Raw genomic sequence first — 23,428 nt, forward strand, 5'->3', positions numbered from 1 at the left:
GGTCAGGGCAGCACCAGGGAGGGAGGCAGATGCAGATCCTGCTGCTGGGCCAGGGGCTACCAGGGCTGCCCACTGCTGAGTACCCGGAGGAGCTGGAGGAGCCTGAGGGGGAGGGGGACCTGGAGGTGCCAGCAGCCGTGTACCCGGAGGAGCTGGAGGAGCCTGAGGGACTCGTTTGAGGGACCAGGTAGGAAGGAGCCCAGGACAGAACTGGACAGAGCGGTGGGTCTGTTTGGTCAGCGTGCTGTGAAGGGACCCCGCTGACCCAGTGGTGGGACTCTCACCCCGCCACTGTCAGAGCCCTGGGCTGGAACGCAGTGGAGTTGGGTGGGCCTGTGTTCCCCTACCCCGGCCAACCCGCCTCGGGTAACAAAATCCCGATAGAGCTAGAGACCCTTGCCAGTGCTCACTGGCCTGAGAGGGCATGTTATAGACCCTTGCCGGCACTCGCCTGCCCGAGGGGTGCGTTTGAGACTCTTGCCATTGCTCCATGGCCTGAGGGGTGCATTAGAGAACCTCACCGGCGCTCGCCTGCCTGAGGGGTGTGCTGGAGACTCTTTCTGGCGCTCCCCTGCCCAAGGGGCGCGCTAGAGACTCTTGCTGGCGCTCCCCTGCCTGAGGGGCGCACTGGAGAGTCTTGCCAGTGCTTGCCTGCCCAAGGGGCATGCTGGAGACTCTTGCCGTCGCTCCCCGGCCTGAGGGGCGTGTTGGAGACTCTTGCCGGCACTCGCCTGTCTGAGGGGTGCTATAGACCTTTGCCAGCATCCCTCCCTCCACCAATTCCCTAGTGACAGACGGTGTGATGCAGACCGGCCAGTGGGACAGTAACTACCCACCACCCCCTAGCGGCTCAGTGGGCCAAATGAGGCAGGTCACAACCCCACTTAAAAACTACTTGCTTGCAAAATCAGACATAAAAATACAAAAGTGTCACAGCACATAACTGAAAAATTGCTTGCTTCTTCATTTTTACCATATAATTATAAAATCTATTGGAATATAAATATTGTACTTACATTTCAGTGTAGAGACATATAAAGAGGTTACTGTCTGTATGAAATTTTAGTTTGTACTGACTTTGATTGTGCTTTTTTATGTAGCTTGTTGTAAAAGTAGGCAAATGTCTAGATGAGCTGATGTACCTCCTGGAAGAGCTCTGCATTCCCCTGCGTATGTGGTTAAGAGCTACTTTCTTAAAATATTAAACCAAATTATATTATTTATACAGAGCCAAGACTATTCATATCACAAAACTATGACCTTGGAATTAGGCTTGGGCGGGATTACTTCTACCTCTGTAAATGACACTAAACGTCATTTCCATCCTACACACACAAACCAACAAAGTATTTCCATTGACAATAATCAAAATTTACCTTTGGGAAAAATAAGAAAAATCTGCTTGAGAATTGGTTTGAGTTTGATTTACAGATATTGACTTCGTACACTTTGACATGTAATGTGAACAATTTGTGTTTTAATGGTTGCAAATCTTGATCTTTTAAAACTCAACGCCTAATGTCATTAAATAACACTGGTCTACAATTTTTGAGAAGTCGTCTGCTTCAGAGATAAAATGTGCTATTTATTATGTATTTTGATGTGCTGAATTCAAATATGACAAAACAACTGATTGGCTACTTTTTCTAAGATATTTAAGTTTTTACATTTTATGTCTATGTATATTGTGTAGATAGTAAAGTTTTAATCATAAATTGTAAACCTAGGTCTTTTCATGTGTTTATGGTTGCTTTACATGATAATATTTCACCTGTCCTGTTTATGTAACACTTTAAAAATCAACAAAAGGGTTATATAACTAAAATTTATTATGAAACAAAAGGCAAAAAACTATTATGTATGTAGTTTAGTCCTATTCAGTGTCTACTCGGTGCTTCTTGGCTTGTCTCTTGTATTCATTCAATGGAGCATCTCTTGTCACTGTCCAGCAATAGTCTGCAAGCATTGATGGGCTCCATTTGTCCTGATAGCCTGTCAGGAGATTCCACTGCTGTAGTCTGGAGCCCAACAGCTCTGCCTTGCTCTTGGGTAGTTCCAAATCCCTGACAAGGTCATTCAGTTCACCTTGTGTTATGAGGTGTGGTTCAGAGGAGGAGGATGGGAGAAAATGTGCATCCTGTGACATTGATGGTTCAGGACCAGAAGTGTCATCCTCTTCCTCTTCCTCGTCTGACTCAGGTGAGAATGATTCTGGTGCATCAGGAACCGGCAGTCCTTCTCCGTGGGGTACTGGGCGTATAGCTGATGGAATGTTTGGATAATGCACAGTCCACTTTTTCTTCTTTGACACACCTTTCCCAACTGGAGGCACCATGCAGAAGTAACAATTGCTGGTATGATCTGTTGGCTCTCTCCAAATCATTGGCACTGCAAAAGGCATAGATTTCCTTTTCCTGTTCAACCACTGGCGAAGATTTGCTGCACAAGTGTTGCAGCATATGTGTGGGGCCCACCTCTCGTCCTGATATCCATCTTTGCAGCCAAAATAAAGGTGATAGGCTTTCTTAACCATAGTGGCTATACTGCGCTTTTGTGATGCAAAAGTCACTTCACCACAAACATAGCAGAAGTTATCTGCACTGTTCACACAAGTACGAGGCATCTCTGCTCACTTTGGCTAAACAGAAATGTGTCCCTTTGCAAAATCAAACACTGACAAATAAGAGAGCACGACACTGTATGATTTCTAGAGCTGATCGAGGGCAATTTGATCAGCAGAGTGATGTAAGCTTCGTTATGATTGCATCATCCATGACTTCTAGGAATAACATGATGCAATTCATATCATGTATGACGCAATACCAGCTTCAGATTGCATCATTCATTGTTTTTCTAAAAAGTAAGCACTGTCCAAACCCAGTCATAGATTTATTCATAGATTCAGTCAAAGATGTATTTTAGTCATTTCTGGTTTAAATTGAGATCCCTTCCCTTTATAACTCACTTATCCTCCACCATTCCCAAGTCAAGGGTCGTATATATTGACCCAATAGCATATCTTGAAAACTAGAGCCAATCAACAATTTTAAGCATCATTTTCGTTCTCAGTGACCCAGAATTAGTAAAGTTGGACTACGTTTATTTCAGAAGCATTTTGGCTGTAGAGCAGTGTAATTGTTGTCTTTGTTGCTCTTATTGCTTCGCACACACCCCTATTTCTTGCAACTGTGAAAATGTAAGTTGATGTATATAGAAAAAAGTATTTGATTATTAAAATGCTAACAATTGAATTCTGCCACTCCTGCTTCTAGTACAGAGAACCAACACGTTGGAATATATTGGGGAAGAAAATAGAATAGTTAATCATACATGGCTTTAGAAATGGAGGTTCTTTTTCAGTGCAACTGTTGCTACTGCCAGGGGTGGCTCCAGGCACCAGCACGCCAAGCATGTGCCGGGGGTGGCAAGCCACGGTGGGAGCTCTGCCGGTCACCACGAGGGCAGCAGGCAGGCTGTCTTCGGCGGCATGCCTGCAGAGGGTCCGCTGGTCCTGCAGCTTCGGCAGACCTCCCGCAGGCTGGCTCCTAATCCTTGGGACTGGCGGACCTCCCGCAGGCAAGCTGCTGAAGGCAGCCTGCCTTCTGTGCTTGGGGCAGCAAAATACCTAGAGCCGCCCCTGGCTACTGCAGGGCTAGTCTAGTGAAGTCCACGATAACTTCCACATGAATTGACTATGTCTTCATAGTGAGGCTCTGACCTCCGACCAGATGCCTGTGTGCTCTGCCACAAAACTAATTCATACCAGTAATAACCATTATTAATAACAATGCTTGTATGGGCCATGAATGAGCCAGCCTCAATTGCAATGAGTAGTATCTTACTCTGCAGGTGGACCTATTGATTTCAGTGGGCCTGTATTACACCACCCTCGAAAGGACAGCTGAGTTCTGCAATCTCACTCCCAAAGTCCATGCATTTGGCACATGAGTGGGAGGGATCACCCGACTTCTCTGTAGGGCGTCATTGTTCAAATCACAATTTAGCCCAGGAGACTGGTCATGGAGCAAAGTTCTACTTAGCTGGAGTAAATTTGTCACAATCTGCCTCATGAAAATGAGCCCTGCCTCACAGAGGCAATGGAGCCTGGATGGGAAGTCACTTTTACTTCCTAAAAAAAACCTGCCAGATGACAATGATTTTTATTTTGTCAAAAACATTCATAGAAATGTTTTGGACTGTCACTGAAAGCCCCAAACGCACAATTTACCCACCTCTGCATTCCCTGCCCCAGTTTTTTTCAGCTCTGCTAGATCTTTCTTTTTAAATGTAAATTTCAGTTTGTAAAATATGACTAATTTTCAACGTTAAGCTTTAATGAAAACCCACAATGTTCTGTATTTCAAGTCAATTTCCATTTAATGAAAAAAGACATTTTCTGGGGGTAAGAAAAAGCAAACAAACAATTGAGATGGAATTTCCCCCTTCAGTTCTCCCGGTTTGCTTTCTTTTCAGAGAGAAAAGCGGTGCCATAAAGACCCTGCCCTAGTATCCCCAGAGATGCCGTAGTGCTCATTAGCCAATTGGTCTCAAGGAACTGCAGTACCGGTGAGAGAGGAAAAATAATCATGGGGATTGAAAATAAATAAATGGGAACTGGAAATAGAGTCATGCATTTGCCACTGGTATCCATCACTGCATGCAATCTCTATGCTCAGTTTCATTGCATGATACAAGTTTTACAGATCTAAGACCAGGCATGGAAAGTTCGTTGTTGTGTTAGTAGAACTTATTACTTTTGAGACTAGTTCACTAGATGACCCATTGCTAGATATCATACATCACATGAAATTTGTATCTTTGTTCAAACACCAGGTAAGCGAGCAGCCACCATGGAGAACCAAACTGCAGTGACAGAGTTTATCCTTCTGGGCTTCACAGATGTTCGCTGTCTGCAGATCCTGCTCTTCATTTTGTTACTTATCACCTACATCTTGACCATAGCAGGAAATGTTCTCATTATCTCCATCACTCTGGTTAACCAGCGCCTCCAGACGCCCATGTATTTTTTCCTCAGGAACTTCTCGCTTTTGGAGATCAGCTTCACCTCAGCGTCCATCCCAAAAGTTTTGTTCAATGTGGCGTCGGGCTGCCAGTCCATATCTGTGGCTGGGTGCTTTGCACAATGTTTATTTTATCTCACTGTGGGCACTGCTGAGTTTTGCCTGCTGGCGGCCATGTCCTTCGATAGGTTCGTGGCCATCTGCAACCCCCTGCACTACACATCCATCATGACCAGTCACTTCTGTGACTGGCTGGTGCTGGCCTCTTGGCTTATTGGTTTCGGGTATGTGATCGTCCCGCTTGTTCTGTTGTTCCAGTTGCCATTCTGTGGCCCCAACATCATTAACCATTTTTTCTGTGACAGTGCTGCATTGCTTAAACTTGCCTGCACAGACACCCGGCTCCTAGGACTCCTGTCTTTCCTCTTGGTCACAGGCAGCATATTGGGCACCTTAGCCGTCACTGTCTTCTCCTATTTCAAGGTCATCTCCTTGGTGATGCGCATCCCCTCCACAGCCGAGAGGCAGAAAGCTTTCCCCACCTGCTCCTCTCACATCACCGTGATCTCCATCACCTACGGCAGCTGCATTTTCGTGTATGTCACACCCACATGGAGCAGCAGGCTGGACCAGAGCAGAGCTGTGGCTGTTCTTAACAACATTGTGTCCCCTCTGCTCAACCCCTTCATCTACAGCCTGAGGAACAAACAGGTGAAAGAGGCCTTGAGGGACACACTCAGCCAGAGCACGGCATTTTCTAAGGATCCAAAGATGTGACACGAGATGACAAATGTAAACAATGATCAATGGATTGATCTGATCTATCATCTGATCTGATCTATCTATCTAATAAAGGTACATACTCATTTCAAAATATGTTGAGTGGGGACGTCCGGAATAGGAGGAAAGGTTTCAGACCCTGGCCCTCTATTACTGAGGCCTTGGACTTTGCCTTTGCACAGTGCTTTTTAAATATTGCAAAGTCTTTGCCCTTCAGAGAGCAAACCTGGTTTTGTTTCTAACATAAGAACATAAGAACACTAATACTGGGTCAGACCAAAGGTCCATCTAGCCCAGTAACCTAATGACAGTGGCCAGTGCCAGGTGCCCCAGAGGGAATGAACAGAACAGGGAATCATCAAGTGATCCATCCCCTGTCACCCATTCCCAGCTTGTGGCAAGCAGAGGCCAGGGACACCATTCCTGCCCATCCTGGATAATAGCCATTGATGGACCTATCCTCCATGAACTTATCTAGTTCTTTTTTTAACCCTGTTACAGTCTTGGCCTTCACAACATCCTCTGGCAAGGAGTTCCACAGGTTGACTGTGTGTTGTGTGAAAAAATACTTCCTTTTGTTTGTTTTTATCCTGCTGCCTATTAATTTCATTTGGCGACCCCTAGTTCTTGTGTTTTGAGAAGTAGTAAACAAGACTTCCTTATCTACGTTCTCCACACCAGTCATTATTTTATAGACATCTGTCATATCCTCCCTTAGCCATCTCTTTTCCAAGCTGAAAAGCCCCAGTCTTATTAATCTCTCCTCATACGGAAGCCATTCCATACCCCTACTCATTTTTGTTACCCTTTTCTGAACCTTTTCCAATTCCAATAGATCATTTTTGAGCTGTGGCGACCACATCTGCACGCTATATTCAAGATATGGGTGTACCATGGATTTATAGAGAGGTAACATGATATTTTCTGTCCTATTATCTATCTTAATTATTCCCAGCATTCTGTTCGCTTTTTTGACTGCCACTGCACATTGAATGGATGTTTTCAGAGAACGATCCACAATGACTCCAAGATCTTTCTTGAGTGGAAACAGCTAATTTAGATCCCATCATTTTATATGTATAATTGGGATTATGCTCTCCAGCCTGCATTACTTTGCATTTATCAACATTAAACTTCATCTGCCATTTTGTTGCCCAGTTTTGAGAGATCCTTTTTAGCTCTTCGCAGTCTGACTGGGTCTTAGCTATCTTTAGTAATTTTGTATCATCTGTAAATTTTGCCACCTCACTATTTACTCCTTTTTCCAGATCATTTATGAATATATTGAAGAGGACTGGTCCCAGAACAGAACTTTGGGGGACCCCAGTATTTACCTCTCTCAATTCTGAAAACTGACCATTTATTCCTACCCTTTGTTTCCTATCTTTTGACCATTTACCAATCCACGAGAAGACCTTCCCACTTATCCCCATGACAGCTTACTTTGCTTAAGAGCCTTTGGTGAGGGACCTTGTCAAAGGCTTTCTGAAAATCTAAGTACACTATACCCACTTGATCGCTTTTGGTCCACATGCTTGTTGACCCCCTCAAAGAATTTTAGTGGATTGATGAGGCATGATTTCCCTTTACTAAAACCATGTTGACTCTTCCTCAACAAATTATGTTCATCTGTATGTCTGGCAATATTGTTCTTTATTATCATTTCAACCAGTTTGCCCAGTACTGAAGTCAGGCTTACAGGCCTGTAATTGCCGGGATCACTTCTGGAGCTCTTTTTAAAGATTGGCATCACATTAGCTCTCCCCCAGTCATTTGGTACAGAAGCAGATTTAAATGATAGGTTACAGACTGAAGTTAGTAGTTCTGTAATTTCACATTTAATTCCTGCAGAACCCTTGGGTGATCCCATTTATTACCTTTGTCTGGATCTGTGGACTGCTCATGTAATTAAGAGAAAAATCATTGTAGAATTCATTGTGAAGTGACTCTCTGTATTACATGTAAGCCCCTTCCTTTTCAGTTTAAACTGATTTTTACCAAAAAGCTCCCATGTTTTACAAAAAGTATTATTCAGCTTTTTTCTGATTTTTACCTTACTTTTGTATCCTTCAAATATATAAAAATAACTTGTTTTATTGGGGACATACAATACATGGCATGAGATAGATGTATTACACTAATACATTAGTCTGTGTGTATGTGCAAAGCTGCCTGTTAAAGTCAGGCTATGGTTTAGTTTTGAAGATACACACACTAAACACACAGGCACGCACAGACACTGAAGTGCATGAGCATCTGAACGTGTTGATGAAGCTCATGCCCAGCACGTATGCAGTTCAAGCTGCTGGCAGATAACGGTTTAAAGATTTGACACTCTGAAGTGAGAAATAAACAAAAATCTGCATCAGAATATGTTTCAGAACACAAGGAAGTATTCAAAAGTTTTAAAAAAACAGGAGAAAAGGATAAAGTTGAATGTATATGCTGCAAATTGTGTGGCCCAATTATTAAATATACATATTTGTAGGCTAATAGTTCTAAAGTCTACAACAGTAACTGTTTATTCTAATGAAAATTTTATTTGGGGATTAGAGAAATATTGTTTTCTTAAATTCAGATTTAGAAGCCAAAAATCTCATTTTCAAATGGGATTTAGGCATTTATGAGTCTAAATTCCTATTTCAATACTGTCAGGGTTCCCTCCCCACTCTGAACTCTGGGGTACAGATGTGGGGACCTGCATGAAAGACCTCCTTAGCTTATTTTACCAGCTTAGGTTAAAAACTTCCCCAAGGCACAAATCCTTCCTTGTCCTTGGAACAGTATCGCTGCCACCACCAAGTGAGTTAGACAAAGATTCAGGAAAAGAACCACTTGGAGTTCCTGTTTTCCAAAATATCCCCCTAAGCTTCTTCACCCCCTTTCCTGGGAAGGCTTGAGAGTAACCAAGGTGAGCACAGACCAGACCCTTGAGTTATGAGGTCACTAAAACTAATCAGATTTGTAAAAAACAGAACTTTATTATAAAGAAACAGTAAAAGAAGCACCTCTGTAAACTCAGGGTGGAGGGTAATTCACAGGCTAATCGGATTCAAAACACAGAGGATTTACCCTCTAGGCAAAGTTACAAAAACAGGGATAAACCTCTCTCTTAGCACAGAGAAAATTTACAAGCTAAAACAAAAGATAACCGAACGCATTTCCTTGCTATTACTTGCTATTTCTGTAATATCAGATGCTTAGTTCAGATGTGGTTTTAGAAGATGTATTTTCCCTGCCCTGGTTCCTCGCTGACCAGGAGAGAACTCACAAAGAGACAAAACAAACAACCTTCCCTCACAGATTTGAAAGTATCTTCTCCCCTTTTTGGTCCTTTTGGTCAGGTGCCAACCAGGTTATCTGAGATTCTTAACCCTTTACAGGAAAAGGCAGGATTAACCCTTTACAGGGAAAGGAGAGATTTTATGCTACCCTTAGCTGTATGTTTTATGACAAATACAGAAAATAAACTAACTGCATAGCCCTAATTGTCACCTACCACACCCACACTCAACCCATGGGGCTGGCTTTAAACAATTAAACTGTTACAACCCAAGCAGGATGGGGGCCACATCCTGAAAGAAATCTAACCCAACCCCTGCCTCTTCTGGCCATCCTACAACCCCTCAATCTGACCGAGCTCAGCGTCAGAAGTAAACTCCCCAGGGCGCAGGACACAGCACCACAATGCGTCACCAGACCTTGCCATAACGACAGGTGCAAAACCTGCAGCCATCTCTCTACTTCTACAATGATCAGCACCCCCTGAAACACACCTTTCAAGATCCATGGACCGTACATGCCTATCATAACATGTGGCATTATATGAGGATGGATCACTTCACGATTACCTGATCTGTTCACTAATCCCCCTTTTTTGTCCTATGACTGCAGGGGTGTTAACTGGCCACTTCAACTTGTGCCTTCATCAACAGAAGCTGCTCCAATAAAATATATCACCTCACCCACCTTGTTGCTCTCATATCCTGGGACCAACATGGATGCAACACTTCAAACCCTTAAATTGCATGGACAGACAATGAGGTTTATACTTCAATCTGAGTAGCTACTCAAATTTCAGGGCCCTGGGGCTGTTCTAGCTGGAAGTAGAAATTGATGGAGTCTGGTATTGTCTTTTATTCAGTCTTGTTTATTTACAAGGAACGTACAAAGTTCTGTTTCTCTGAACACAAGCAGAGCGAAGAACGAAAGCTCATAAGAGTTTTTCAGGTTTTGCTGTGCTCAGAGTCACAATGCCTAATTGCTTTAGTAGTCTACATTTCATTTTCAAAAAGTGACGTAGGCATTTGGACCCAGGTATTTAAGCATTGCTGCTCAGCCTTGCAATGCCTAACTGATTCAAGAGCCTAAATCTCATTTTCAAAAAGGATTTTGAATCTCATTGAGTGTCAACAAATAAATATCTTAAAAAATCTGGAAACCTAAATCCAATTGACTATCAATGGGATTTTGCATCCTAAGGGCCAGATTTTTAAAGATATTTGGGGATTTTCAAAAGCACCTAGGTCACTAAAACCCATTCAAATCAGTGAGTTTCAGGGTTTCTCAAATACGGTCGCTGCTTGCCCTACACAAGGGGCGACCTCTGTTTGAGAAACCCAGATCTATGTGATTTTGAAAATCCCAATAGACATCTAAATACCTTTATGAATCTGGGCCAATTTCTCAGAAGGCATGATACTATATTCACATTTTCTATCTCCATTCCGTGTTGTGCCATGAAAATGAGTGAATCTGCAAATGGTGACGGAGTTCATTGGCTTGCCCATAGCAAGCAAACAAGTGTGTCCTCAAATGTTCAGAAGAAAGGATCAGGAGTGTTTTCTCAGCAAAGCACATTAGCTAATTGGTCTCAGGGGTCACAGCCAGTGGTGAAGGAGAAGAATTCCATGCCCCACAACTCTTAAAAAACGAGCGGCTATTTGTCACAGAAGCAAACACGCAAGTCTGTCCCCATGATTTATTGGACCACAGACCTAATTTGGAGCATATCAGTTCAGTAGCTGCAAGATTGCAAGCTTCTTCAGTTCCTGCTCCATGTATTCGAGAGGTCTCCAACATCACAGCGTCTGAGCGAGGATGCACAAGGCACGACTGCTGCGGTGGGAGTTTAGAGCGACAATAAATTGAAGAACTTGGTGGGTATAGTTATCATTGTTATAGTTTATGTTTTGTTTTGTTTTGTTTGTGGGACCATATTGGATCCACCAATGGGCTAGATGGAGATGAAGTCTGTGCGTAAACAGCTTGTAATGTTGGTGCATAACGTGACCCAGCTCTGTGGGTAGGATAAACAGATTGGTTGGGATAAGGGATGAAGCAGATGTTGACGGTGAGAAACGTATTGGTAATCTGAGGTTAAAGCGCGAGATTAGTTCTTCATTGGAGAATACAGTTAATATTCTTCTAGGAATCCTCTTAAAGGGAAATATATAAAAGAAAATTAAACTTTTTTTAGTTTGGGGCACAAGTGACGGCAAATGTCCTGAAGTCAAAACCTGACCCCAAAAACATCCCAGAAACCACAGCTGCATAAATCTTGTTCCAAAATGGGTAGTCCTCAGGGGTAGGAGACCAGCTTGTGCTGTGGATTAAAAATCATGGAGAACTATGGTTAAAAAGATTAGAACATTGGGAGTGGAGAAGGTTGGGGAACCAAACCTGAAAAGAGACAGGGATCTCTTTGAGATGCGGTGAACAGCTCTTCCTCTCGACAAATATTTCTGTCCTCATCTCTGTACATCTCCTACTCCATAAGGACCTCTGCACTGGCATCAGCATTTTCACAGCATTAATCCCAACCATACTCAATTCAAGAAGAGCTTCTCCACAGATTTTTGGAGCTGCTGGAACATGGTATAAAAAAGATGACTTGAATGATCAAAAATGTAGACATCCAAATTATGCCTGTATTCAAAATCAGAAGGCGGTGGGTTCCAGGGAGGAAGGGCGTGAAGATGGGGGCATGCACTGTATTTGTAACCAATATATAGCGATGCAGCTACATCTGCCTGAGGCTGCAGTGAGAAGTGTGGATCACTGCCATTCACCTGGAGGAGACGTTAACCACTGAACCTAATGGAGGTGCCCTAAGTGTCATCTCTGCTTTCTATTTCGCTGCCCCTCATTTTAGCAGAAAGCCTCAGGCAATGCACTTGTTCTGCTCTGTGGGATGCAGTGAGAAACACTGAACTATCTATCCCCATACATCTCGCTCACTTTCTGAACTCCCATTGAAAGTATTTGTCTGATTCATTCTCCTATCCGTTCTGCAAAACAAAAACAAAACAAAAAACTCTGCCATTTTGTGCTTTTTTAAAAAAGCAGTAATATGTCTTGTTCATTTGCTGCAAGGTGAACCATAAATGCCAAACGGCACTGCAGTGGTGGAATTTATCCTGTTGGGACTTACCAAAGACAATCATTTGAACATCGGCATATTTCTAGTTCTATTAGCGACCTTCCTCTTGATCCTTATGGGAAACATCATCATTGTCACCATCACCCTGGTGGACCATCGCCTCCAAACGCCCATGTATTTCTTCCTCAGGAACTTCTCCTTCTTGGAAACATGCTTCACCCTTGTCATCATCCCCCGGTTCCTCTACAGACTCCTGACAGGGAGAAAAGCCATTTCTCGCCCCACTTGTTTACTTCAGTCATTTTTCTTCTTCTTCCTGGGCTCCTCTGTATTTTTCCACCTGGCTGTAATGTCCTTTGACCGGTATGTGGCTATCTGCAACCGGCTGCATTACATCACTGTCATGAGAAACAGGGTCTGCCTCTACTTAGTGCTTGGCTGCTGGCTGGTGAGTTTCCTCCTGTTGCTTCCTACCACTGTTCTCTTTGTCCACTTGCCATTCTGTGGCCCCAACATCATAAATCACTTCTACTGTGACACAGCCCCGTTACTCCAACTCTCCTGCACAGACACCGGGATCATTGAAGTAGTGGCCCTGGTGACAGCTGTACTTTCGCTGCTCAGCACGCTGACGGTGACCATCAACTCCTATGGCTGTATCATCTCCATGGTCATGCGCATCCCATCCTCCGCGGGCAGAAAAAAGGCCTTTTCCACCTGCTTCGCCCACCTCAGGTTGTGCTGATATTGTACAGTAGCTTCATTTTCAGGTACATCCGACCAGGTCAGCGCGGCGGGTGGGACTTTGACAATGTTGTGTCCTTTCTTTATATGGTGGTCACCCAGGTGTTTAATCCCTACATCTATGCTCTCAGGAATGAACAAGTCAAACAGGCCCTGAAGGATGCTTGTGACAGGGAATGTTTTAAGTATCCGAATCAGGCCTGAAAAAATTAAAATCAAAAGATCCAAGAGTAAAGTGAATATCTTTGATTTCGTTCCAACCTTACAATGGGCTTACGTGTGTCCTGAGGGTCCAGGGTAACTTCCTCTGGAAAAGGAAGCCAGTCAGCACCTCCTGTTCTGGTCACTGTATAGACGCCCGGTCAATAGCAGAATTAAATGGATATTCATGGAGTCTAGTTGTGCTTGTTTTTGGGGAAAGCCTGTCCTGGCTTATCACTTCTAGTGAGTTGCTAAGAAATGGGCACATCCTGTTCTATAGGTTACTTGGCCTCCACTAGCCTCCCCTGGTCACTTCTTACCACACCTTGTATTGTTGTAGCAATGCTTAAAGACCCCAGCGGAGATCAGCACCCCATGTCGCAGGCCATTGTACATTGCACAAAGGATAATCCAGGCCTTGTAGAGTAGATCTTAGAAATGGGTAGATGCCTTATAATGTGACACCAGAGACTCAATCTATGGAATTTATTACAAGGAAGATTAGGAGTTGACTTGTTCATGATATACAAGTACTCCCAGGTGCCAAAGTGTGTCCAAATCTAGTGAAGAAAGGTAGAATAGGAACAAAGGGCTGGAAGTTGAAGCCAGACCAATTCAAATGAGAAATAAGACCTTTATCTTTAACACTGGAAAAAACTACCACAAGAAGTGGTGGATTCTCTCTCTCACTCGCTGTTTTCAAGTCTTGGCCACATGCCTTTCTGGGATATTTTGATTTAGGGCAGGTCTGCACTAGAAGCACTACATCGGCACAGCTGCACATCTGGCGAAGATGCTCTGTATTGACAGGAGAGCACTCTCCCACCAGCATAATTACTCCACCTCTGCAAGAGACGGCAGCAATTTCATCAGGAGAGCATCTCCCACTGACATAGTGCTGGGGTGGACAGTGCTTAGGTTGCTGTAACTTGCATCACTCTGGGGGAGTCTTTTCACACCCCCGAGTGACATAAGTTAGATCGATTTAAGCAGTGCCGTAGACCTGTCCTCAGTCAAACAAGTTACTGTGATCAATACAGGTGTGACTGGGTGCGCTACCGTGGTGTGTGCTGTACAGGGGAATAGATTACATGATCGAATGCGCCTTTCTGCCCTTAAATGCTATAAATGTATCAATTGCTATGACAGAAATGCTGGAAGTGGAATGGTAAGAAATTATTTGTTTCCTCCTTGATTTGGTAGGGGATATTTTCAAAGGTACAGAGGGAGGTGGGGGGGAAAGCCCAGCTGCACTGAATTCAGAGTTTTACCACTGATGTGTGTAAGCAGAATCTTACTCCAGGTGCTCAACACCCAGGGACTAGCAATAGGAGTTGGGTGAAAATTGTCCTTTGTCCCTTTGAATATGACCCTTGTCTCTCTTCATAAAATGACTGAGAAGAGGAAGAACAGAAAAATCTCTCCTTTGGGAAGCAGTGGATGATGTTCTGCAACAGCATCAATATTGCTCTCCTGGACAAAGGCTAAACATGTTCTTTTGTCTGGACATGAGTAAAGTTATAACATTTGGTTTGTTAAACAATAAACTTACTGCATATGTTGGTATTTGCCATACACTTCCTTCTTTTGGGTCTCCCATCAGATTCATCCCAAAATCCACTAGGTGTTTGGTTATTGGGTCTTTGGGCTGCCATAGAATAAAAATCCCCCTTGGTAGGTAACCCCCCGTTCCAAAGAGGAAGGGTGGTGTTGGGGGACAGGACTCAGTCAGGGGGGAAAGGGGGTAATCAACATTTGTTCAACTCTGACGTCTTCTGTATTTACCTTGGCAAGTCACTTCGGCCCAGTTTTTAAGAAGTATTTAGGTGTCTAATTCCTATTGATATAAAAGGAAGTTACGCCTAGAAAGACCCCAAACAATCTGGCCCTGAAGCTGGGATTTTCCAAAAGAAATCTTAGGTGTCCACATCTTAATGGAATCCAATACGTGCCGCATTCCCTTGGGCTCCTCTGAAATTCTCGAGCGTCACGTCTCAGGGCCACATTTGGAAAGATATTTAGGCACTTTAAAAGATCCAGAGGCAAAACTCACATGCACACCACATCCCACTCTAGGCGTCCAGACACCTAAACCCCAGCTCACTAGGGGCCCAGTAAGCTAAAGTGTGCACAGATCTCACCTTCTGGAACAGGGCCCAAATTTTACATACCCAGGAAGTGACAAATTTCTGTGCTGACAGTCTGTGGTTAGTATCCTGCCATTACTCATGTGGATTACTGTATTTCTATCCGTTAAAACAGAAGGACGTTCTTAGGGTTAAGAGAATTGGATGGTTGTCAGGGGAGCTGTTTTGAACCCAGCTTTGCCTCAGAATCCTTGCCTGGCTCGGCTTAAGTTTCTTTGGTTTGAATTCTCAAAGGAAGCAAAGGGCCCAAACCCCTGAAATCCAGTGGGTGATGGGTCACCGACTCCTCTCCAGATGCTAGCTCTACCATTCTGTTTCTCAGTTCTCCATCTCAGAATGGCATTAGTAATTCATCCATTTAGCCTGAGATTCTCAAATCCATGGAGGTAATAGCATTAGAGCACCTGAGAAAAATTCATAGATTTATATTCATAGTGCCCTTTTGAAGGAAAGGCAACATCATTATCTCCATTTTATAGATGGGGAACTGAATCACAGACTGATAAAGGCACCGACTGGTAAAGGTCTTTAGGTGGGCTCTGCTCAGCGCTGGAACGTCTAAGGCCCAGAGTTTTTAAGAGATATTTAGGCACCTACATCTCATTGAAATCAACAGTAGTTAGGCACCTTGAGTACCTTTAAAACTCTGGCCCTTGTGATTTAGATGTGGCTAAGTCCACTTTCAGTTGTAACTTAGGCAGTTCAGACCTCACATCCCATTGACTATCTATCTATCTATTTATCTCTACACCCCCTCTCTATCTATCTATCTATCTATCTATCTATCTATCTATCTATCTATCTATCTATCTATCTATCTATCTATCTATCCCTATATATCCCCACTATCTATCTATTTTCATACACCCCCTCTATCTATCTATCTATCCATCCCCATTCAGCCCCTCTATCTATCTATCTATCCATCCCCAGATGGATAGATAGATAGATCTATCCATCTGGGGATGGATAGATAGATAGATAGAGGGGCTGTATAACAGCCCCTCTATCTATCCATCTATCTATCTATTCTACTCATTTGAAATCCTCTGCTTGGTTCAGTTGCCTGAACAGAATTTCTCCAAGTGCCCATAGCTGGTAGGTATCCATGTCAAAGGGAAGATGTTTGGCTATCAGCAACCCACTACCTTACATCACCATCATGAGCAACAGAGTCTGCCTCCAGTCAGTGCCTGGCCGCTTGCGGGTGAGTTTCCTACCGGTGCTTCCCACCACTGTTCTCTTGTTCGTTTGCCATTTGGTGGCCCCAACATCATAAACCACTTCTACTGTGATGCAGCCCCGTTGCTCCAATTTTTCTGCAGGGACACGGGGATCACTAACGTAGTGGCCTTGGTGACAGCTGTATTTATGTCCCATTGATGGTCACCATCATCTCCACTGTCATGTGCAGCCCAACTTCCACAGGCAGGAAAAAGACCTTTTCCACCTGCTCCGCCCATCCCATGGCTGTGGGTATGGCACAGCAGATCATCTTCAGGGAAATCCCACCAGCTCCACGGGGCAGGCAGGATTTTGACAAAATTGTGTCCTTCCCGTACACTGTGGTGACCCAGCTGTTTAACCCCCCCATATATGCTCTGAGGAACAACCAAGCCAAAGGATCCCAGTGGCAGGAGATTTTCCGAGTGCCTTAGGCTGCCATCGAGACTGAAAACCCAAAGGCACAAGAATGCAGAGAACCCAGCTGCTCATTGACTTCACACCAGGCTTCACAATGGGCTTAGGGGGCCAAGGGGGAAGTAGCCTCCTCACAGGAGTGAATTTGACTCAGGGTTACATTCTCTCCAGAAAGGACAGAATCTGTACCTAATGGCTTGTCCCCCACATGGATATTACGCCCACATGGATGAATCATTCGCAGAGTCCATCACTGGCTGGAGTCAGTGACAGCGTAACCTTTTTTAATGATTGATGCTAATGACTTGTTAAGAACTGTGCCTCTCTCCCACTTCCTTTCCCTTACTCTATCCTGGGTGGCTTATTCATCTCATTCTGCTTCACTGTCATTTTGCATGTAAAATCAGTCGTCGTGTCTGAACAATCTCTTTTTCTCCTCCAGCATTATTTCATGCAACTGGTCAAAGAACAGTCTTTCATCAAAGAGAAAGTTTTGTTTTTCCATGAACAATGCGCTGCCTTCTTTAATATATTGCTTATTGAAATGGTTTACCAAAGCCCATGTTTAAAAAAATAAATTCAACTACAAATTATTTACCACTATTTTTTTTTAAATTCACAGTAAATGGCCCATTTCAATCTCTACCCAACTAAAAGAACTGCAAAATCCTCAATATTTTTGTCAAAATACAGATTTTCATTTTCAGGCAGCTTTAGTATTTAGCAGAGCTACTTGAAATGTATGGAATGAAAACATTTTTGTTTAAAATGGCCTGGTTTTAATGAAAACGTTCATGGTTTTATACAGATATGGCCTTAAGCAATATAGAATGCCTTATGGAAATTATTAGTTTTCTGAAAACACTTTTGATAATTTTCAGAAGAAAAATAATTATTTTTTTAAAGTATATTAAAAAAACAACAACCAAACAAAGAAAAATGGTCACTTTCAAAACATTTCCCAGAACAACTTCAACATTCCCCAAACGCTTATTCAAAGCACATTTTTAATCCCCCCTCCCCCTGCCACCAGCGTTAGTATCGCACGTTAATGCTGAGCTTGTGCCTGGTGCTTTTCGTCAGTAGCTCTCGAAGTGCTGTGTACAGAGGAGCTCAGCATCAGGGTTAGGGATAGGCGCAGGGAGGTCAGGATCAACATCCCCACTTTCCAGATGGGGAAGCTTTGAGGCAGAGCAGGAAGTGACTTTCCCAAGGTCACCTAGCAGGTCAGTTGAACTGCTCAATTTTTTTTTTTAAAGAAAGGTTGTTTTATTAACATTGCCTTTCTTAAATGATTCTGGGAGGGGATTATGAAAATATTTCATGTATATTAGGTTGTGGGTTTTTTGTCAAACATTTTGTATAATGTTATGGATTGGTTTGTTTTTAGGAAGAAATGTCCCATGTGGGTAGAATATCCCGTAACTACCTTGCTTGCCTCCTCGCCTGAAGCAGCTGGTTCCAGCTGCAGCTGGAGATAGAAGACGCTGCTAGATAGGCCCCTGGTCTGCTCCAGCCTCCCTAGTCTTATGTTGCTGCTTGCAAACTAGAAGTGAGAGTAAGGCCGATTTGCCTCTCGTTTACATTACTTACAGAGTTACAGCTCTGCTGGTTCCTTTGGTGTTACCACTGGTTTACATCAGGATGAATGAAGGGGGAATCAGCTACACTGAATGCAGTGGAGTTACTCCTAATTTACACCAGCATGAGAGAATAAGCCTCATTGACTGCCGTGGAGTTACTCCTGATTTACATCAGGTGAGCAAGAGGAGAATAGGTCCCATTGACTTCAGTGGAGTCACTCCTGATTAACACTGGAGTGAGTAAGAACATGAGCCCATCTAACTCGAACAGAATCACTCCTGGTTTATGCTGAGGTGTAGTAAGGATAATAGAATAGTCTCTCTAATGCTAGTTATTCTGTGCAGTGCTCCTGGACTCTGCTTGCTAACAACACATAATGAGCATCCAACCTTCTACAGTGATCCTAAAGGTCACGAATGGCCTGTGCTTAAGAAATCTGTCCTCTTCAGATACAAAATGCCACTGGTGTTTCCTGCTGAGGATGACATGCCTTCATCTGAAGCTGGTTCCTCTAGCTTACCCAGCACAAAACAGGATCTAATCACTTCCATCTTCTCAGGGGAACAATCGAAATGAACATCGCTGAGTTGTAATCATTAGCCAGGAGCCCAGGGAATAGACCTGGGAATCCTACCAAACCTCATGGCTGGATGAGAACCAGAGGAGAGGCTATTTCTGAGATATTTGACCCCATTGCCAAAGGATGATGTGACCCTCTGCTGGTGTAGATCAGCATAACTCCAGCATCTTCAGTGCTGCTGCACTGATTTACACCAGCTGGGGATCTGGTCCCAGGGACGGACAGATTGAATCACTTTCCCAAGGTGACAAATGAAGCTGATGGGATATTCGGAAAAATGTTCTAGTCTGAGGTCTGGTCCACACACGCAAAACTTCATTTGAGAAGCATCGATATGGCTTGGTTCTGGTGTACAAGTATCATCAGAGGGAACAAATACCAGATACTACAAGGCCTCGGTCACCTACTGGAGAAAGGCAGGAGAAGAACCATTGCCTGCATGTTACAGCCAGACAAATTCAAATCAGAACTAGGGCACAATTCTTTTCACACTGAAGGAGATTAACCACTGGGACAAATTATCAAAGGTGGTGGTGTATTCTCCATCTCCTGTTGTCTTGAAACCAAGGCTGGATGACTTTCTGGAAGATGCTTTAGTCAAATGCAAGTTATTGGGCTCAATCAGGAGTAACTGGAAACAATTCTATGGCTTTCATCACATACGGAGCCAGACTGAGTGATATAATGGTCCCTTCCAGGCTTAGAATCTGCTATGACTCTATTGCTAGAGCCATGGTGGCATGGAGAGTACAGGCACTACACACGTAGCTGTAAGCGCCAGTGAAGAGCTGTGGGGAGGCAGTGAGACACTACACAATGGAAAATAGCAGTGTAGAGTGGGAGCATGACTTGGGCATCTAGAGAGCTGTGTCGTGTACATACCTTGGAGTTCATGCATATAGGAAACTCTTTTCTAGTCACACAAGCCGTGCCCCGCCATCTACACAGCTCTTAATACCCAGGCAAGCTGGACACATGGTGTCTGCACTCTCCCTGCTGCCGTGCGTGTAGACAGACCCAATAATTGCATTTTGCCCATTCTGCTCTGAAAGCATAATCTCTACACAGAATTAGTGATGCAGGTTTCTTCAGCTCAGTGGTTTGAGCATAGGCTTGCCAAACCCAGGGTTGAGAGTTCAATCCTTGAGGGGGCCATTTAGGGAACTGGGGTAAAAAACTGACTGGGGATTGCTCCTGCTTTGAGCAGGGTGTTGGAGTAGATGACCTCCTGAGGTCCCTTCCAACCTCGATATTCTATGATTCTACTGTGCGGATTGGCCTGTCCAGAGCTGCCTATCTGGATTGTGAAGTACTGTTCACAGTGCTTGTCCACCCATCCCAAAACTCTCATATGACAACAGATTGGAAAGACTGGGATTGTTAACCATAGATAGGAGACAGAGAAGTGGGGATATAGATAAGTGAGTGGAGGATAGGTCCATCAAGGGCTATTAGCCAGGCTGGGCAGGGCTGGTGTTCCTAGCCTCTGTTTGCCTGAAGCCGGGAATGGGAGACAGGGATGGCTCACTTGATGATCACCTGCTCTGTTCATTCCCTCTGGGGCACCTGGCATTGGCCACTGTCAGAAGACAGGACATTGGGCTAGATGGACCTTTGGTCTGACCCAGTATGGCAACTCTCATGTTCTTTTGTGTTCTTATGACATGATGAAAGGCAATAAAATAGTGAAGGTAAATCAGGCATTTCTGTTCATTGTCTCTTAACAAAATCAGAAGGGGGAAATCAATGAGATTGAAAAGTGGCAAATGCAGAACCTGACAAAAGGCAATGCTTGTCCATACAACACAGTTAGCCTATGGAACTCATTACCACAGGATATTAGAGGCCAAAAAGGTACAGAAGTAACAGTGTGAAATTTAATGCCCTAGGATATACAAGAGAGGTCAGACTAATGACCTAATATGGCCTTAAATTATACAGAAAATGAATTTAGCAAGATTCAAAGAGGGACTAGATATTTATATCGATGACAAAAATATCCAAAGTTAAAATAGTTAATGGTAAAAAGGGCAGTTTTTGTTTTTGCAGGGATATAAAAATTTCTGCTTTCACCCTCTAAGTAACAGGGTTTGGGATGAGTCCTTCATGGGGAGCAAGTTATCCCACATCTGGCTGCTGTGAGGTTTCTCACATCTCCCTCTGTAACATCTAGTGATGGCCACTTTCAGAGACAGGATACTGGGCTAGACGGACGATGGGTCTGATCCATGGATCTGCTCATTCCTATGCTACACTTCTCTTTCTGCAAGGAGCAGCACAAATCAGGAATAATCCGCCCACACTATGAAATACAAGTGCTTTGCTGTGGCTGAAAGTCTCCCTCAAAACCTTCTTGACTATGTCGTTCCGTAAGGTATAGATAAAGGGATTTAGCAGTGGGTTAACTATGCTGCTGAGCACGGCAGGGATCTTGTGCATCTCCAAAGTGGACTTCTGTGACGGTGTCACATACATGAAGATGGAGATACTGCAGGACATGAGAACCAGGGTCAGGTGGGAGGCACAGGTGCTGAAGGCTTTATTCCGGCCAGTGTTGGTTGGGATGCGCAGGATGGTGGAGATGATGAAGACATAGGAGATCATCGTTAGGGTTAATGAGCCGAGGATGACAAGAGAAGATAACATGAAGTCTATCAGCTCAACCAGATGTGTGTCAGTGCAGGAGAGCTCCAGCAAGGGGCCAGAATCACAAAAAAAATGGTCAATGACATTGGAACGGCAGTAGGACAACCTGGAAATCATGATGGTTGGGAAGAGGATGGAGAGAAGCCCACCAAGCCAACAGGCCATCATCATCTGGGCACAGACACGGCTACTCATGAGGATGGGGTAGTGCAGCGGGCTGCATATGGCAGCATATCGGTCGTAGGACATGGAGGTCAAGAGGAAGAACTCCACCGTGCCCAGGAAGAAGTAGAAGTAGGACTGGGCCATGCAGCCAGCGAAGGAGATGGATTTATCTCCCGAGAGGAGGTTCTGCAGCATCTTGGGCAAGGTCACCGAGGTAAAAAATAGGTCCAATGCTGAGAGATTACAGAGAAAGAAGTACATGGGCGTGTGTAGGCGGCCGTCAGCATAGACAATGCAGAGAATGACCATGTTGCTGAATAATGTCAAAAGGTACAAGCATAGCAGCACCACAGAGAGCAGGATCTCTGTCTCCTGTCGGATGGGAAACCCCAGGAGGATGAATTCTTCCACAGTTGAAGTGTGGTTCTCCATTCCCCATTGACCTACTGGGATAAGGAAACAATTATACAGCAGGGGTTGTAAAATCTTGGGGCCAGATCATATCTCTCAAATGTCCTTCATGTCAGGGGGCATCTCTACATCTCGGTGAAATTCTACTGTTAGAAATTTCCAAAAAACAAACTGAAAAAGCCCCAGAAAATTGGGTTTTTGACTAAAAGAAAATGTAGTGGTAAGTGTCCATGGGCCACACTTGCAAAGGAATTCAGGCTCCAAAAGATGCAGCCATGTGGGATTTTCAAAAGCATCTACATAGGTTAGGGATAGATTTTTAAAGGTATTTGTAAAGGATTTTCAGAGGCACATAAGTACTGAAATCCCATTGATATCAATAGACATTATATGCCTAATATGCTTAGGCACTTAGAAAAAAAATCCCACCAATACCTATCATCTTCTTTAGATGCTTAAAAACCTTTGAAAAGCTGGCCCTACATTTCCCTTTGGCTCATATATATCTCACCAGAAAAGAAACATGTGATAACTGAATATTTTCCACATTTGAACTAAACATTTTTCAGTTTCTGGCAGTTTTCAGGGGGAGAAAAAAAATCTCTGACAAGTTTGGAGTGAAAATTTTAAGTTTCTGAGTTTTTGAAGAAAATATTAAACATTTTCCTTAGCCATAAAAAATACCCAAATTTTATGACCAGCTCTAAATCTATTGAGTTTTACTCACAGTAATTTACATTCAACACAGACTGGATATTTCTCCTTTCACTTAACTTGTGCAAAATGATTAATGTCAGTAATGCAGAGAATCATGAATCCGAGGTTCATCGATTCTTAGATTCTATAGGACCATGATGATCATCTAGTCTGACTTCCTGTGCACAGCATCCAAAGGACCTTGCTCAGGAATCCCTTCACCAAATGTATGGCTTCTTGTTGAACCCCAGCACTGATGTTTGGAAACAGACATCCAACCTTGGGGAGAGAAAGAGGCCATTACACAGGAATCCCACATCATCAAGTTGCCTGGCTGAATAATTTGTGTGTCACTCATCTGCTTTGTTTGCCACACGTTGTTTTTCTTCTTTGGGCCTCAGCGGGTTGAGAGGTGAGGACGTGGTGTGAT

General features: G+C 43.7%; 3 protein-coding genes across 3 annotated transcripts; 2 read left to right on the forward strand and 1 right to left on the reverse strand.

Annotated features, from left to right (window-relative positions):
* Window positions 1-4,850: 4,850 nt before the first annotated feature.
* On the forward strand, window positions 4,851-5,798 carry LOC115642255 (olfactory receptor 49-like). Its single transcript, XM_030545709.1, has one exon. It carries the CDS (start codon window positions 4,851-4,853, stop codon window positions 5,796-5,798), a length of 948 nt encoding a protein of 315 aa, XP_030401569.1.
* Window positions 5,799-12,187: 6,389 nt separating this feature from the next.
* LOC115642256 (olfactory receptor 6C4-like) lies at window positions 12,188-14,790 on the forward strand. Its single transcript, XM_030545711.1, is given in 3 exon segments — window positions 12,188-12,914; window positions 12,917-13,087; window positions 14,705-14,790. Coding segments are annotated over 3 exon segments (984 nt in total).
* A 6,534-nt stretch (window positions 14,791-21,324) lies between these two features.
* LOC115642257 (olfactory receptor 6J1-like) lies at window positions 21,325-22,323 on the reverse strand. The gene has a single exon (XM_030545712.1). It carries the CDS (start codon window positions 22,321-22,323, stop codon window positions 21,325-21,327), a length of 999 nt encoding a protein of 332 aa, XP_030401572.1.
* Between the last annotated feature and the right edge of the window lie 1,105 nt (window positions 22,324-23,428).

This window comes from Gopherus evgoodei, unplaced genomic scaffold (assembly GCF_007399415.2).
Source record: "Gopherus evgoodei ecotype Sinaloan lineage unplaced genomic scaffold, rGopEvg1_v1.p scaffold_39_arrow_ctg1, whole genome shotgun sequence".
Taxonomy (NCBI): domain Eukaryota; kingdom Metazoa; phylum Chordata; order Testudines; family Testudinidae; genus Gopherus; species Gopherus evgoodei.

Excerpts from the sequence above, each read along its gene's own strand:
- LOC115642255 (XM_030545709.1), top strand. The coding sequence starts at position 4,851 with ATGGAGAACCAAACTGCAGTGACAGAGTTTATCCTTCTGGGCTTCACA.
- LOC115642257 (XM_030545712.1), bottom strand. The coding sequence starts at position 22,323 with ATGGAGAACCACACTTCAACTGTGGAAGAATTCATCCTCCTGGGGTTT.